This window comes from Gymnoscopelus microlampas (genome assembly GCF_963454915.1).
Source record: "Gymnoscopelus microlampas genome assembly, chromosome: 3".
Lineage (NCBI taxonomy): Eukaryota > Metazoa > Chordata > Actinopteri > Myctophiformes > Myctophidae > Gymnoscopelus > Gymnoscopelus microlampas.
In genome coordinates this window covers 53,331,733-53,347,603 of record NC_139940.1, presented here as the reverse complement: position 1 = coordinate 53,347,603, position 15,871 = coordinate 53,331,733, and the positions used below count along the sequence as shown (strand labels likewise).

Sequence of the window (15,871 nt, the reverse complement as noted above, 5' to 3'; positions counted from 1 at the left end):
AAAGGTATAGTTACAAATCGGGGTTCCCGCCCAAAATGGGTTAAATATTATTGGTTATTCATGAAAGAACAAATAATGCTCACCACCACTCTGCAGTTATTGATTGGATTTAACATTCATTTGATTTACTTTTCGGGCAAGTGGGCATGACCTTGGGGCGAGTAAAACTTGACCTGTACTCAGAAGGTCAATCTTTCAGCATGAATAAAAGCCTGTATGAATGAGTCATCAACTGATATAAATATTTGACAGCCACATTTTCATAGTTTATGTGTCACGCTGCCCGTGTCACAGACCACTTTTAACACATTGACTGCCTAGATCGAGTTAACTCGATATTAGCTTTTCATCACTTGCCTGCCAAGATCGAGTTAACTCGATTTTAGAAAAAAAGAACAGAAAAAATCCAATTTTTTTTTTTTTTAACTTTTTTTTTTTTAAATTTGACCCAAAGACCAAGGAGATATGAATTTTCGAAGATCTTTACTCTCATCCACTTCCTTGTTAACTAAAAACTTTAAAATCTTGTATCTCGGCTCCTGAGTACTTTTAGTTTTTTCATTGAAAAATCACTGGCATGAATAACAATAGGCAGTGAAAATAATTCAGGCAGTCAATGTGTTAATCACCATATGTTTGGCAGAGAAAAACACACAAATAAACAACCTCTTCATGCGACACATTATTCTTAATAAGTCACTGCCTCATTAATACTCTGTTGGTCGCTGGATGAAACCGAGCGTGCTCCAAGTGAACGCATGTATCCAGTGCAGCCTGAGTGTGCAGGTATGTGAGCTGTGGGAATACGGCGAGGTTGGACTAGAAGAGGACGAGTCTATTTTTAACTGCCGAGCGTCACCTTGGCAGCAGCATCTCCTTGGCCTTGTTTCTTACCTCCAGCAGCGTTCAGGACACTGACTGGAAACAGCCTGACACACAGCCTTTGCTCGAACCGTTTGCGTTGTTTACCAGCAAAGTCTAGGGACTGTGCTACTGTCAATTGGAGCATTTCCCAGAACTTGGTATGAATGACAAGCACATTCCGGCAGCGTTATGGGGCGACCCGATAGCCAAATGGCTAGGACCCACCGTTACCACAGGGGGCACAAAATGCCCCGATCAGCAAGTTCCCGGTTCGATTCCCTGTTACCATTTGCTGCATGTCATCCCCCTTACTCCCACTCCACAATTCCTGTCTCTCTACGGTCTATCAAATGAAGACTTAAAAACTACTACTTATTATAAATAACACACACATTGTTAAACAACACACATTTGCCTAAAAAATGGCAAACTACTACTTATTATAAATAACAAACACATTATTAAACAACAAACACATTTGCCTCAGGCAACCACCCAAAACTAGCTTCATATTTTTAGGTGTCCTGAATTCACTGGTGTTCCCTTAATTCCTGTCCCAACATTTTTGAGTCAACCCTCCCATTCTATTTTTGTTAGCGGTCCTTCTACCCCTTTAACGCACTCGGCAGGCCTACCTCATTGCTGTCCACTCTAACGACAGGCCGTATGATATGTGAATCTAATACAGTACTATGACCGATGGGCAGATCTGTCAAAATATTTAGGGTTTAAGGAGTTAACCTGAAACCCTCTGTGATTGATTGTTGTACTGTGCATCAAATGAGCAGATCTATAAGCTCACAACACCACACTGACATGTTGTAAGCTTGTATCTGCTTTTTTGGCAGAATGTTTGGCTATTTTGGCAGAATATTCTCCCATGACGACATGACCAGAATAGGGAGGCTGGGGTTCATGTGGTTAATGTACAGCACCTGTATGGTGATGTAGCAAGGCGTAATGAACAACATGTCCTCCTTTCTAAAATCAGAAAATGGACCGATTCCACTACACTGACATCCAATAAAAGCTGGGTTAGAAGGCAGAAGTGGCTCACTCACAGTGACATCTCTGACCGCAGTCCATGCAGTGAGAGGTTCAGCTGGGGACATTTAGGGACAGTCTGTCACATAAACACAACTCTGGACACAAAATCTCCTCTCTAATTAGTAGCACTGACCCCAGCCATTCCAACCAATGGTTGGAATTTGTTGTTCAGCATTTAAAATCACTATAATTATTAATTATAAGGCATATTTCTATGGTAGGTGGACTTCAAAATCTGTGTTTGCACTCTTATTTGAAGTCAGCCTAGTATCTACAGGAAGTCTTTATTGAAGCCGTTTCGACACGGCGGGGGGGGGGGGACGACGACACACAATGCTGGATTGAAAAAAATATTTCGTATAAACCTTAGCATCGTTTAGAAATACTGGCATTTGGGCAGTACTTCTACAGTGTGCGCGCACACAGAACTGGGACAGAGCGACAAACACAGACAGTATGAGACAGAGGGGACAGACGTGTTTAAATGAATCACAACAAGAGAGCAGGATACCGAGACAACAGACAGACAGCGCAAGAGAGAGACCATCTCTCCGCAACCAGTCTATGTACTGAACCAGTGCTCCCAATGCTGTCCTGTTAAGTTAATCTGGGAAAAGAAGGAGGAGGTCCGCAACACTGTTTCAAGCTCCAAGAAACTCTTTTTTAATGCAACGTTTCGACCCTTTAGGTCTTCATCAGGCAAAATTTATCATAAATTTTGCCTGATGAAGACCTAAAGGGTCGAAACGTTGCATTAAAAAAAAGAGTTTCTTGGAGCTTGAAACAGTGTTGCGGACCTCCTCCTTCTTTTCCTTGATCACTCCTTGATGTCCAGCACCTGGCCTAAATACAGGCGTGGGATGTGCACACAACCTTCTCTTTGAACTGTTAAGTTAATCTCAAATCCACCAGCGGAACACGCCACTTTATGAGCATGACTGCAGTGACGTCATTGGCAAACAGCTCCACATACAGTGTGTGTTAAATCAGTGTGCACGCGCGAGAGAGAGATACTGTTTGCATCTTGTGCCAACAGTAGGGCTGCTCAATTAAAAGCAAACGTGCAACAAGAGGCTGTAGTCTTTCCGCTGCAGAGAACCACAAATCAATGTTCACATCAGAAAGTTAAGGCCCTTCAACTGGACTCTCTAACTGCCGCCGTGGCCAAGTGCTTGCTCATGGGTGAAATGTCTGGAAAGGTCAATTTATGCTTTGCATGACAAGTATTGAACACCACATGGCACTACTTGTCTCACAACGTTCCGAGTTTGGAGCATTATACTGTCAGCGACCCGCAGACAGCATCGACACAAAATGTAAACGATGAAGTGAATGTACGGTACTTGTGCGCCGTTGTGGAAACAGAGCTTATATTACATTTGAGGAAGGCATCTGCCAAGCATTCATTTTACCAGAGGTACGCCAGTTACCCACTGCCAAGATCCTATGCAACACATTTTGTGTTGTTTCAATGTCAGTTTGGTCAAGTGTCATTCCACACTTGCGGTGCAGAGCTTTAGCGTACGGTCTTAACCTGTTCTACATGTAAAATGTCATGAGACAACGTATTTGATACTAAATAAATAACACAAGGGACAGAACAGGAACCGGAATAAAAGCATCGACGTGTTAATCATTTTTCTTTTCGTTGAATGCCGTTTATATATCAGTTCATAAAGAGAGTTCAAAAACAAACTAAAATAGTTTAACGGCTCATTAGGGGAAACACCAGTTGACTGAAACTAAAAAGGAGCAGAACTTAACGCAGCCCTCCGGCGAGTGACTCACACTACATGTCTTCCTGTTTCTGATCGCCATTCACCACACACACACACCTACAAGTCAGCACACAGGGGAGTGTGGCGTCTTTCTCAAGGACACTTTAGACAGGACACAATGGGAATTGATACCGAGACCTTTTAGAGGACGAATAGACGGCCCGGGAGACGTTTCGGTGCGTGTGTAACCACCTGGATTCAAACCCGGGCAGCACACATGTGGGAAGCAAAAATCCACCGCTAACCCCAAAGGGGAATCCCCACCCCCTCCCCCTGATGGGCCAGGGGAGGTGTTAAGCTTATGAGCTTCAGGCAGATATACTGGCTGTGTGCGACTCCTCAAGATGTCTTTTTTTTGGAGGGGGAGGGGGGGGGGTGTTTCCACGGCAACAGACCAACAGCAATTCCACAACAGACTGACTCATCAGAAGGGGAAGCAACGCAGCAAGCTCTGAGAGCTCTTTTCACGCAGGAAAACCCCCGCAATGTGAGGATGTTTTGCTGGTCCTTAAGTCAGCTTCGTACATAGCCCCACATTTATGTGCAGGCACGGTGTGCAGCCCAGCCATTTAGAGCAGGGGGTGGGCAACTTTGAAGATGGAGAGGGCCACTATATATTTACACAGTTCACTCCAGAGGGCCACATTGCATATACTGTCGGACAGACACCTCTCATCTCCGTATTTATAGTAAATAAATGCCGTACTTCGCCATTCTATGTCACACAAAAGTAGAAAAAACGCGCCGCACTGCGCATTAGCTACATATAAATCTACTGCTACATTCATCTACTGCAGCGGTTTTCAACCCTTTTCATGGCAAGGACCCCTAAATTGATATACATTAGGCCGCGGACCCCCATCTGAAAATGTTTTGTGCCAGTGACCCCCAGAAGCAGATTTTGAGTTAAAAACGTTCACTTTAGAAAATATATATATTCCAAGATATGCACACTTTTTCAAGATTTTTCAAAAATAGCAGATCCACAAGCTCATAGCGAGGCACTCGGTGCCGCGCTATGAGCTTGTCTTGTAGATCTGCTATTTTTGAATAGCCAAAGCTAAGTGGTTAAAATGATTGCGACGCTATGTCAACTAATTTCGCTGGGGACCCCCTGGTTACCACCCCCGACGAACCACCACACCCCCCCAAGGACCACTGGTGGTCCCCGGACCACTGGTTAAGAACCACCGAAACAACTGGAATGCACCCCCACAGCGATGACGGACAGACGGTGTGGATTGTCATGGGAACCAGCCAAACTTCCCCAGCTCTAATAGAACGGATAATGAAGTACGCGACCCTGAAGTCCCGCCTCACTGCTCTCTACTCCAATCGTCTCTAGGGGCCTTTGTGTCACCTGACGCAGAGTGACGCCTTCCTCCTGGGTGTGCGCTTCATCTCTGAGGCCAACGCGCACACAGCCTCAGCTCCTGCTGATGTACGAACAATTAGGCATTAGAATAGGCTCTATGCACAGCAGCCATATTGGAAAGAAATTGGGCCTCTTCTTACTTCCTGGTGTTACTAATGATACTAATGAAGGCTTTGTTCCATTCTGGTCATGGTGCTGATAATGTGCATGTTGGCTCACAAGAAACACTCCATTTTGGTTCCCAAATGGCCCCTTATGGTGGGTGTGTCACTCTGAGTGTACAAATGGAACCAAATGGACCCGTAAGGGTCCATTTGGTTCCATTTGTACACTCTCAGAGGTATGGGGGACCTTGAAAATAAGACAACCACTATGCCACACTAAATGGAACAGAGCCTTAATTAGTATTATTGGTAACACCTGTGAAGGAAGTAAGGAAGGGGCCCAATTCATTCCCAATATGGCTGCTGTGCATAGAGCCTATTAAGGTCAGGTAAAGTCTAGGCATGTAGTGGTGAGGGTTAACATTACTATTAGGGGTTGAATCTTGTCAATAAGGATCAATGGAAAGGTCTTCACAGGTATTGTAATGCAAACATGTTAGCGTGTGTTTTGAGTTAAATTATTATATAGTCTTCTCATACTCGTCCTTTGTAAAATAACAGCAGTAAAATCTGTCCACTGCCAGTTCATTTGTCGACAAATGAACAGTCTATAAGAGGGTGCAGAGCATATGAATTGAACTTGTGAACACGACGGCCTAGATTAGATGTCAGGGCAAATAATACAATCTACATATAATCTACAATCTAAGGCCTATTTCATAAATGGCGATAATGGCTGATCTACAAGGTCAGAAAATGTTGCAACGCAATGTGTTGTGAGCTTGTAGATCTGCCATTTCTGCTACTTTTGTTAAACACATTTAAAATATTTTTTTTACAAACGTTTTCCTATTATGGCCAGAATAGGGCCGCCAGGATTAAAGTGGTTCAAGTTTCTGTTGGGGCGTCAAGGCAAAAAATAAAACGAGGTTATACAATTATATAGGCAAACACTCCACATCACACCAAACTCCAGGCCAAGTCAGACTGCATTCCAGTGCAAACCACACTCCATTCCACAGCACACAAGTCTCCGTACGTGTACAAAAGGATTACAAACTGCACTCCACTAACAGGCCCGAGCAAAAAAAAACAGCACCTGAGGAGCCGTCATAGAAGGCCGGTCACTGAAAGCAGGGTCCATTTCCTGTCTAACAGCCACGTGCTGCTGAGACGGACAGACACGCGGTCTGACCACGCACAATGGCAGCGGACTGGAGGAAACAAAACTAATTATTACAGGAACAATACTGGATCAAGGACAGAGAGAGAGAGAGATTGAGAGAGTGAGAGACGCGCACCTTCCAGAGTGTCGATGGTCTTCTCCAGTTTGGCCACAGTCCTCTCGGCAAACTCAGCTCTGGTCTCAGCCTGACACAAAAGAAACAAACCGTTATCCAGTGGTGTAAAGTAACTAAGTACATTTACATTTTGAGGCATTTTTTACTTTACTGGAGTATTTCCCGTTTTCAGTACTTTTACTTCTACTCCACTACATCTAAGAGGCAGCTATTGTACCTTTACTCCACTACAAGTATTTGAAAACTTTAGTTACTTTGTAATTATCAATTATATCATAAAACATTAACATTAACCACTTCAGCCCTATTTTATACCTAGGCTATTTGAAAATAGACAATATACAAGCTTTGCGGCGTGTTGTGAGCTTGTAGATATGCTATTTTAAAACATTGTAATACTTTTACTTTTGGTACTTTAAGTACATTTTGATACCAATAGTTTTTACTCAAGTAAATTCTGAATTCCAGACTTTTACTTGTGACGGAGTATTTCTAAATTGCAGTATTGATACTTTTACTTAAGTAAAATATCCGAGTAGGTTTTCCACCACTGCCGTTATCACACATGAACCTGCAATCAACATCCATCTATAAATACCAATAATCTCTGTATGTCTGTACAGTATGAATGCCTTTCACGTTATCTCAAGAGCTGTTCATCCATTCAAATTCACACTTGGTGGGTGTTATGCTGAGGACCAAATTAAGTGAAGTGTGTATTTGGGTCAGTTCAGGCTTTCCATTAGGTAGCGATAAGTGTATTTTCTACATGGATATTTAGGTCACCCAAAGGCCTTTCAAGTCAGTCATTCACGGAGCTCGTCTTTATTTTTACAAGCGGGTGCAGCTCTCATAGCTCTGATGCAGACACATCACTGGGTGTAGAATTTATTGGGTGTGTTTTTAAACACTATATGTATCCATTGTGCTGAGGGGTGGAGGATGTTAGCATGTGAAGTTCTTCACTTAGTATCTCCAAATGCTAACAATGCAGTAGACTAGGCTGTTGACAATTTGTTTCGCTGTAGATTCCAGTCGTCCATCTGTAATCATTTGGTTTAAATGTTTGTGTAACCCAGGGCCATGTCCCGATTTTAATTTCTTAAAGGATTGACTTTTTATCAAGCTTATTATAGGGAAGTTATTAACCCTTAGTCTACTTTCCCTTCATCAAGTAAAGCTTTTTCATGCTAACCTTTTTTGTCAAACCCCAAACTATCAATAGAGATATTTGGTCAAAATTATATTTTGTCCACGTCACCCAGTAGGGCTTTCACGACTAGAGAGTTTTACTGGTCAACTAATTTGACCCAGTGGTAGTCGACTAGTCAATGTTTACCCATTTTATTTTTTTTAAAAACATTGTTTTAATGCCATTACTATTATCCTCCTGTCTTTATTTTTATGCCGTTTTAAGGGAAGCGCTTATGGCACAGCAGCACACCAGGGTGTCCAAGGATCCTCAAAAGGGGGTTATTGCCCAATAATGGGCTATTATTGGGCATACTTTCAACCCCCTTTTGATACAAATAAAGGCAGGAGGATAATAATAGTAATGGCGACAAATTAATTAATTATGTAATTAAAAGAATGCAAAAAATAAAATACTATTCGACTAGTACCAACAAGGTCGACTAGTGGTTATACTTGTCGACTAGTTGGTGAAAGCCCTATCACCCAGCCCTACCTGAGAGTCAAACACAAAAGTGTGCTGGCTGTTTTTAATTCGATATGAACCATCTAAAATGTAGACTAAGCATAGCCTCATTTCTGTAAGTAGAGCAATATGTACTTGTAGCAGATCTATATTCTGTCTCTAACATGTCTTTCATCGTATGGTACAGAACATGAGGCGCTGTTGTCTCTGGTGTGTCATTATGTATTGTACGACTTCCGTCTTCTGTCAATGCATGGCTGCTCTAATGACACAGACGACACACGTTTTGGCACGGTGACGGGTTATAGATCAAATCCGTGGCGGTCGTCTCACCTCCTTGAGTTTGTCGGTCAGATTCTTTATCTCCTCCTCATACTTGTCTTCTTTTGTGGAGTACTGTGGGGAGGAGGGGGAGGGAGGGAGAGAAAACAAAGCAACCAATCAGAGAACCAGACGTCTGAGAAAGCAGGAAGTACAGATGCAGATAAAACACAATGGCTTTTAATCTGTACAATCATTTGGGCATGGTAGAGATGTCCTGATCATCTTTAGTCTCCGATACAGTCCTGAGCCCATATTTTTAGTTGGCGTTTTCAACAGCTGCATTCAACAGCAACGCACTATAAAGATCAAGTAATTTTTAAATATCATAAATCACAGGGCAATTGTTTCTCCAGGCTATGGGATAACATGTCCCACCAGGCTTGCCTTGCCTGCGTATGATCCATCTCAACAGATGTAGTGATGTAGATTAACACCAAAATATACATGTATAAACGTGACGACATATCCCAAGAAAAACTCGCATTACGAGAGTCTTTGCGTCCGTGCACATTCAACCTAGTCGGAGGTGTCTTAGTGAGCCACTTTTACAGTTTAGACTCAAGTTTGGCCTGCACCAAAACTAATATAGCCTACCACAGCAGAGTCTTGAAATCACAGACATGTAGCGCTGCCGAACTAGCATGCTGGATTTGAAAACAACATGTTCAGGGTGATGTGATCTCAACATCTAGGGTGGAAGTCAGTAGAGATGATGTATAACAGGTAATCATTCAAAGAGCAAAGCTCTTTCATGGCTGTAAGTAGAAATTTGACTGACTAAATGACTATTATTATTATTATTATTATTATTAGGGCATGACCTTTTTCTAGTTTCAATATTAAGAGCCATCAACATAATTATACATTTAACTCAATGTATAAATTCATTTGCATACCAATATAAAATACATCTGCACAGTAATATATAAAAACTATGGGACCTGGACTTCCAACACTAATAAAATAATAGTGCTGGGTAATATGGGATCTATGGACCAAATATCATTGCTCAACATCACATTCTTCCCTCCGACTGTCAGGACCTGCCCTGGCAAAGGCAGGATCACATATAAATGTGAAGCAATAGAGACAGAAAATACTTTTGGCAAATAATCATCATTGACAATTCTCATGCAGCCCAATTCCTATCAAATCATTCATGGTCTTATTTCTTCTCGCCTAGACTACTGCAACTCCCTATACTCCAGCCTCAGCCTTAAAGTTTAGAAAAGCGCTATATAACTAAATTCATTATCATTGAGTCGTTCAAAACTACACATTAAATAAGAATGCTTTTGCTATCAAAATATTGAATTTTGTCAATTTGCAAAACTTAAGCATTATATTGGAGAACTCAATATAGCCCCCAGTGAATATAATTTAGCGCCGTGATCTATGCATTGAGTAACACCTTCTTATAGTTCAAATTGATTTATTTTCAATTACTGTTGAACAGTTTACTACAGCATAACGAATTCCTCTTCCACGTGAGGAAAAGTATTAGTGGCACATAAGTCACCACATGTGACAAAATGGCATCTAAACCATTCATTAAGACCATAAGGCCCTGGGACGGCCAGTGGTATTTATTGCAGAGTACACTAATGTCCTTAAGGCCCTGGGACAGCCAGTAGTAATTACCGCTGTATGCACTATGATCCCTACAGAAGTGTCCAGTCAGCCCAGCCTAGGCTAAGCTAGGCTAGCTGCTGTGTGGGGGGGGGGCTGGGGAGGAAAGCAGCCTGTCTCTCTGAATGACATCAGTGGCAGGATGCATTGGTCCAGTTCTGTCTGCTGTAGGAAGGGAATGCGCTGATAAAGAGCCTCTTTCTCTGAGCTACAAAGCTCTGGTGTGTTGGGGAGCTCAGTGTTGTCGAGCCTTTCAGGGACACGGCTTTATGTGCCGTTTCCATTACTGCAGCTGCTCGGGCAGCCAGGCAGGGTGTGGCTGAATGTCTTCAAGGAGCTGGGGAAATAACACACCAGCTTACAAAGAGTCCACTTAAGCTTAAAATCGACAGCACTGAAGGCTGGGATGCATCTCAGATACATATTACGGGTGAAATGCTCCTTTAAAATTCCGTGTGGCTCTTTCCCTGTATTTGGGCCACTCGAGCCTGAGCGTTCATTCAGGCAGTTGAGCAATGCCAAACAGCCAGGACATAAAGTGAAATGACAGCAACCCTAACAGGTTCTGGGGTATGTGTGTGTGTGTGTGTGTGTGTGTGTGAAAGCACGAGAAACAAAGACTTGAGTCTGATTCATACTTTGTCTAAGACGGGGACGCGCACCAGAAATCTGAGCCAATCTACAAGCTCAAAACGCAACGTCGATCCGACGCATTATGAGCTTGTAGATGCGCTATTTTCGGCATGGTGACACCATCGTATGATGGAGCATAGATTAGGCAATACTGACTGTGCACTTCTGTCGAGGGTTAGCACGGTCGGCTAAAGAAAGCTAGCTGAGAATGCTGCAGAGCACCCACCTTCATTAAAATAAGTAGAAAACATTTTAGTGGTTCTCAACTCGGATCCTGAACCCATAGCTACCTGGTGTCTTAAGTCTAACTTAGTTTCTAATGAACTGACAAACAGGCCCCCCAGGCAGGAAATGAAAAAATACTGTATTGAGTGAGCAATATGGATAGTATCACGTTAGCTGGTAAGCTTCTCTGAGACCAAAGCAATCACTGCTATAGTGGTTCTCAAAGTGAGTTTTAGAGGGTCTCCAGTAAAAATGAAGACATATTTAATAAGCTACTGTAACGTTACATTCTCTCCATTGGAATGATCTATGCTCTGGGCAGACTTTCTGAACTAAATAGGATATAACAACTTGTATCTCAGGTGGAGGCGCAGGAGAGAAATTTACAGTATAATCATCAAAGTCTCTTTCTGTCGTCCGCTTCTGTTATCTGCTTGAGGTTAGACTTGATTCACAGCACAAAGATAATGTAGGGGTGCACCAATACCACATTTAGATTTCCACTTGTTTTCCAAATTTCATCACTTATTCGCATTATAACTATATCCAGAGACCTATTCCTAAGCCGACATAAAGGGTGATTTATATGTGCACCAAGTGTCACGGCCCGAAAACAGTCGATCGACAATCTCACAATGCGCGTTGTGAGCTCGACGATCTGCTATTTTCGGGGTGCGACGTGGCACACGGCCAAGCATTACTCGGGGGCTTTAGCCATACAGTGACTGTGCAGTTCGACATAGGGGTGCTCCACGGTGAGCCATACATGTAGTGCTTCTTCATAATGTCTGATGTGTAAAAGGCATGCAGGGCCCTTCCATCCCCCCCTCCTACCTTCTCAGCTTGGGCTTCCAGGGACTTTAAGTTATTGGTGACATTTCTCAGCTCCTCCTCCAACTCGCCACATTTGCTGTCGGTTTGTCGCGTTTTTTTAAATGTGGGAGTTTTGTTCGTGTGGGGGGGGGGGGGGTAAAGAGGTTTTCGCGGTGCGTGGAAAGAGGTGGGAAAGAATGGGAGGAGGGAAAGAGGAGGAGAGGGGGGGGGTGAAGAAAATGGAGAAGGGGAGAGGGGTGGGGTGGTGGAGGGAGGGAGAAGAGGGCAAAGAACAACCCCAGGGTGAAGGGAAAGAGGGAGGACAGAGACAAAAAACAGACGTAGAGATTTACAACAAGTAACAACAGGGGGGGAGCAAGGAATGACCTTTGACCTTTTCTCCGCCGACTAGCGGGGGAGGGGGGGGCCCGGCTCCTAGCTACAGAACACCTGACAGTGGATGAGTTACACACCAAAGGAAGAAAAAAAAACCCTGCAACGCTAACTGAATGCACGGCACTGCCTGTGGAAGTGTCCTGGCAGAGTGAAGCTGGACGGGCTGTGGAGACAAAAAGGTCTGCCTAAGAGGAGGTTAAGGACATGCAGATGCGGCTGGTGGAGAACACGAGGGAGAAGGAGAGAAGGAAGAGGGGGTGGGAGGACGACGACGCGAGGGGTAAAGCGAGGTAGGCGTCGAAGCGGCGGGTTGCTGGGAGGTCATGCAGTGATATATATATATATTCTGTAGGCCGGAGCTCATGCAGCGCTGCAGTGATGAAGTCCCAGCAGGGGGGAGCGGGGAGGGTCACCTAAAATATAGCGCAAATAATGTATCGGATGCAATAAAATGACAATACTTTAGTGATACGTTGAGTCAATTCCTGAGTGGGCGGGGACTTCACAAGCCACTTTTACGGAAGGGGGGAGGGGGGTGTTTCGGGTCAAGACGCCTCCCCCGGCCCCCTTTCGTATTGGCCGTCGTCTGGTTTGAGTGACAGGTGGCAAGAGAGTGGGATAGACCAGTACCTTGTCCTCAGAGGCCTGCAGGCTCTTCAGTGATTGGTCGAAACCTCTCAGTTGTTCCTCCAACATCCGGACTTTACTGTTAGTGATGCGAGCAACATGAGGCACAAGACACAGCGCATGCAGAGAGAGAGAGACAGAGAGAGAGGGAGAGAGTGAGAGAGAGAGAGAGAGACGGAAAGAGAGACAGAACAAGTGAGTGGGACAGATAGGAAATACAGAGTCAGAGAAGGACAAAGAGAGACAGGAAGACAGAGAAGGGACAAAGAGAGACAGGAAGACAGAGAAGGGACAAAGAGAGACAGGAAGACAGAGAAGGACAGAGACAGATGCATGGAGGGAGTTTGACACATTGGCAGGACATGCAACCAGCAGGCATATTTTACATGTAAACACAGAGGGGGGGAAAATGATGCATGTTATTACCACGCGACTTAAGCAGTCCCACGTTTATGGAATGTATTCACCAATTATCCTCATACAAGTCATTCTTCCTTGGCATTCTACTCTTAAGTGAATTTACAAATCACAACGTTACATACATCCTAACAACAAATAATACAGTTCGGAGATTAATACATGTTTGATGGCACAGAAACTAGCATGAATGCTCTGAATGTAAAAATGAAGGTGTGGCGTCATAAAAGCGGGCGTGCAGCTACTGATGGTGTGTAGTAAAGCTGTCAAACACAACCCAGGGATCACACTCGATGCATCAATGCCTTGCTTTCTGTTGGAGCGTCTTCATATGAAAGACTGTTTTCATGTATTTAATTAAAGCTGTGAATCAATCGTTTTGGCCGTGTCATTATATAGGCAATCGCTTTTTAAAAAAAAATAGCAGATCAACAAGCTCAGAACAGATTGTGCTGTGAACGCGTTGTGAGCCATTTTCACCACACCACGCCATCATACGACAATAATAAAAAGGGCCTCAGAGGTTCAACTTTAACCACATTAAACACATTAACCCTGGCGTCACTATTTTGGGCTCTTTTGCAAAACCTTTCAGAAATGTTTGAATTTCTTTCAAATTAGTCAAAACAAGCAAAAATAGCCTATCTACCGTGTTGTGAGCTTGTAGGATCGGCTATTTTTGACATTTGGCGTACAAATTATATTGGGTTTCACTGGTTAACACAACAGATGCAGTGCATTGTGGAAAAAGTGTGATGGTGGTGTGTGTGTGTGTGTGTGGGGGGGGGGGGGGGGGGGGGGGGTATGTCAGGCAATAACAAGACACAAGGGTGGGTGTTTACCTGTTGACACCTGCACAGCTGAGCTACATACATGCAGACAGTATGGTGGAGGCCTATAGGGACTTCTAACTGTGTGTGTTAACTTAAGACTGATGCTTGGCAACGCTTTGTAATAAGTGTGTGTGTGTGTTAAGATGCTGTAATGACAGTGTCTGTGGGGCTGAACTGAAGCTGGGAAGAGCTTTTGGTCAACATAATGACAGAGCATTTGAGGATGTGTGTGTGTGTGTGTGTTTGAAATTGACTCACGATTCAGACTGTTCTGCTCGCTCCTCTGCGCGCTCCAGTTCCTGTTCGATCACCACCAACTTCCTGGCCACCTGGGGGGGGGGGGGTCATGGGTGAGGATGTTTGCTAGCTTGTTTTCATATCCATCTCTTGTCCGTGCACAGGAAAGTTGATGTGTGTGTGTGTGTGTACCGACCTCCTCATACTTGCGGTCGGCCTCCTCTGCGATCATCTTTGCCTCCTTTAGCTGGACCTCCTGCATCTCCATCTTCTCCTCGTCCTTCAGGGCCCTGTTCTCAATCACCTTCATACCCCTGAGAGAGAGAGAGAGACACACGGTTCATATTTCATTGTCTGGTCAATGGCTATGTTTACATGCACGCCAATATCCCCTCAGTCACTTAAGCTCTATATACTTAGTCGTATTACGAATAGCAAAAAATAAAAAACGAATAGCAAAAAGTGATGTCAATAATCTTGACATCACTTGGCTTCCTCTAAGACTTCCACCCCCCCCCCCCACACACACACACGGGTGTAAAGTAACTACGTACAAGTACTGTACTTGTTGTGGTATTTTTTACTTTACTGGAGTATTTACAATTTTCAGTACTTTTACTCCACTACATCTCGGAGGCAAATATTATACTTTCACTCAACTACAATTATTTGAAAACTTTAGTTACTTTGTAGATTTGTATTATTATTACAAAACACACATTAACCACTTCAGCCCTACATACATTTCTGCCATTTGAAAATAGCAGATCTATAAGCTCACAATGCGTTCCGATGCATTGTGAGCTTGTAGATCTGCTATTTTCAATAGATCTGTATACATTTGAAAACTTGTGAGATGGGACATTCTGCATAATGAGTCTTTAAGTACATTTTGATACCAAAAAATTGGTACATTTTGATACCGATACTTTCGTACTTTTACTCAAGTCAATAGGCTGAGGCTCTATGCACAGCAGCCATATTGGAAAGAAATTGGGCCTCTTCTTACTTCCTTCACAGGTGTTACCAATGATACTAATGAAGGCTCTCTTCCATTCTGGTCAGGGTGCTGCTAACGTGCATGTTGGCTCACTAGAAACACTCTATTTTGGTTCCCAAATGGCCCCTTATGGTGGTTGTGTAACTCTGAGAGTGTACAAATGGAACCAAAGGGTCCATTTGGTTCCATTTGTACACTCTCAGAGTTATGGGGGTCCTTGAAAATAAGACAACCACTATGCCACACTAAAATGGAACAGAGCCTTCATTAGTATCATTGGTAACACCTGTGAAGGCAGTAAGGAAGGGGCCCAATTCATTCCCAATATGGCTGCTGTGCATAGAGCCTATTTTGAATGCCGGACTTTCGCTTGTTAACAGAGTATTTCTACATGGCAACATTGATACTTTTACTTAAGTAAGAAATGCGAGTACTTTTTCCACCACTGCCCCTAACGTTACCTCTCGCTCTCGTCCGCCGACTTCTCTGCCTCCTCCAGCTTGTGCAGGGCCGTGGCCAGCCTCTCCTGGGCCCGGTCCAGCTCCTCCTCAGACAGCTGGATACGACGGCCCAGAGACGACACCTCGGACTCCGCCTGCACACACACAGCA

General features: G+C 43.7%; 1 protein-coding gene across 2 annotated transcripts in view; it reads right to left on the bottom strand.

The window, feature by feature from the left end:
• The window catches only part of LOC311041442 (uncharacterized protein), a 30,923-nt gene that overhangs the window by 3,081 nt on the left and 11,971 nt on the right, over positions 1-15,871 (bottom strand). Inside the window, exons 3-8 of one of the 2 annotated variants that reach the window (XM_084051817.1) lie at positions 15,722-15,855; positions 14,457-14,574; positions 14,282-14,352; positions 12,777-12,852; positions 8,460-8,522; positions 6,470-6,539 (exon numbers count right to left, since the gene is read on the bottom strand). In XM_084051817.1, coding sequence (XP_083907943.1) covers positions 6,470-6,539; positions 8,460-8,522; positions 12,777-12,852; positions 14,282-14,352; positions 14,457-14,574; positions 15,722-15,855 — 532 coding nt within the window. Of the gene's footprint in view, positions 1-6,469; positions 6,540-8,459; positions 8,523-11,771; positions 11,848-12,776; positions 12,853-14,281; positions 14,353-14,456; positions 14,575-15,721; positions 15,856-15,871 lie in introns of both variants that reach the window. The other variant, XM_084051818.1, reaches the window with a different exon arrangement.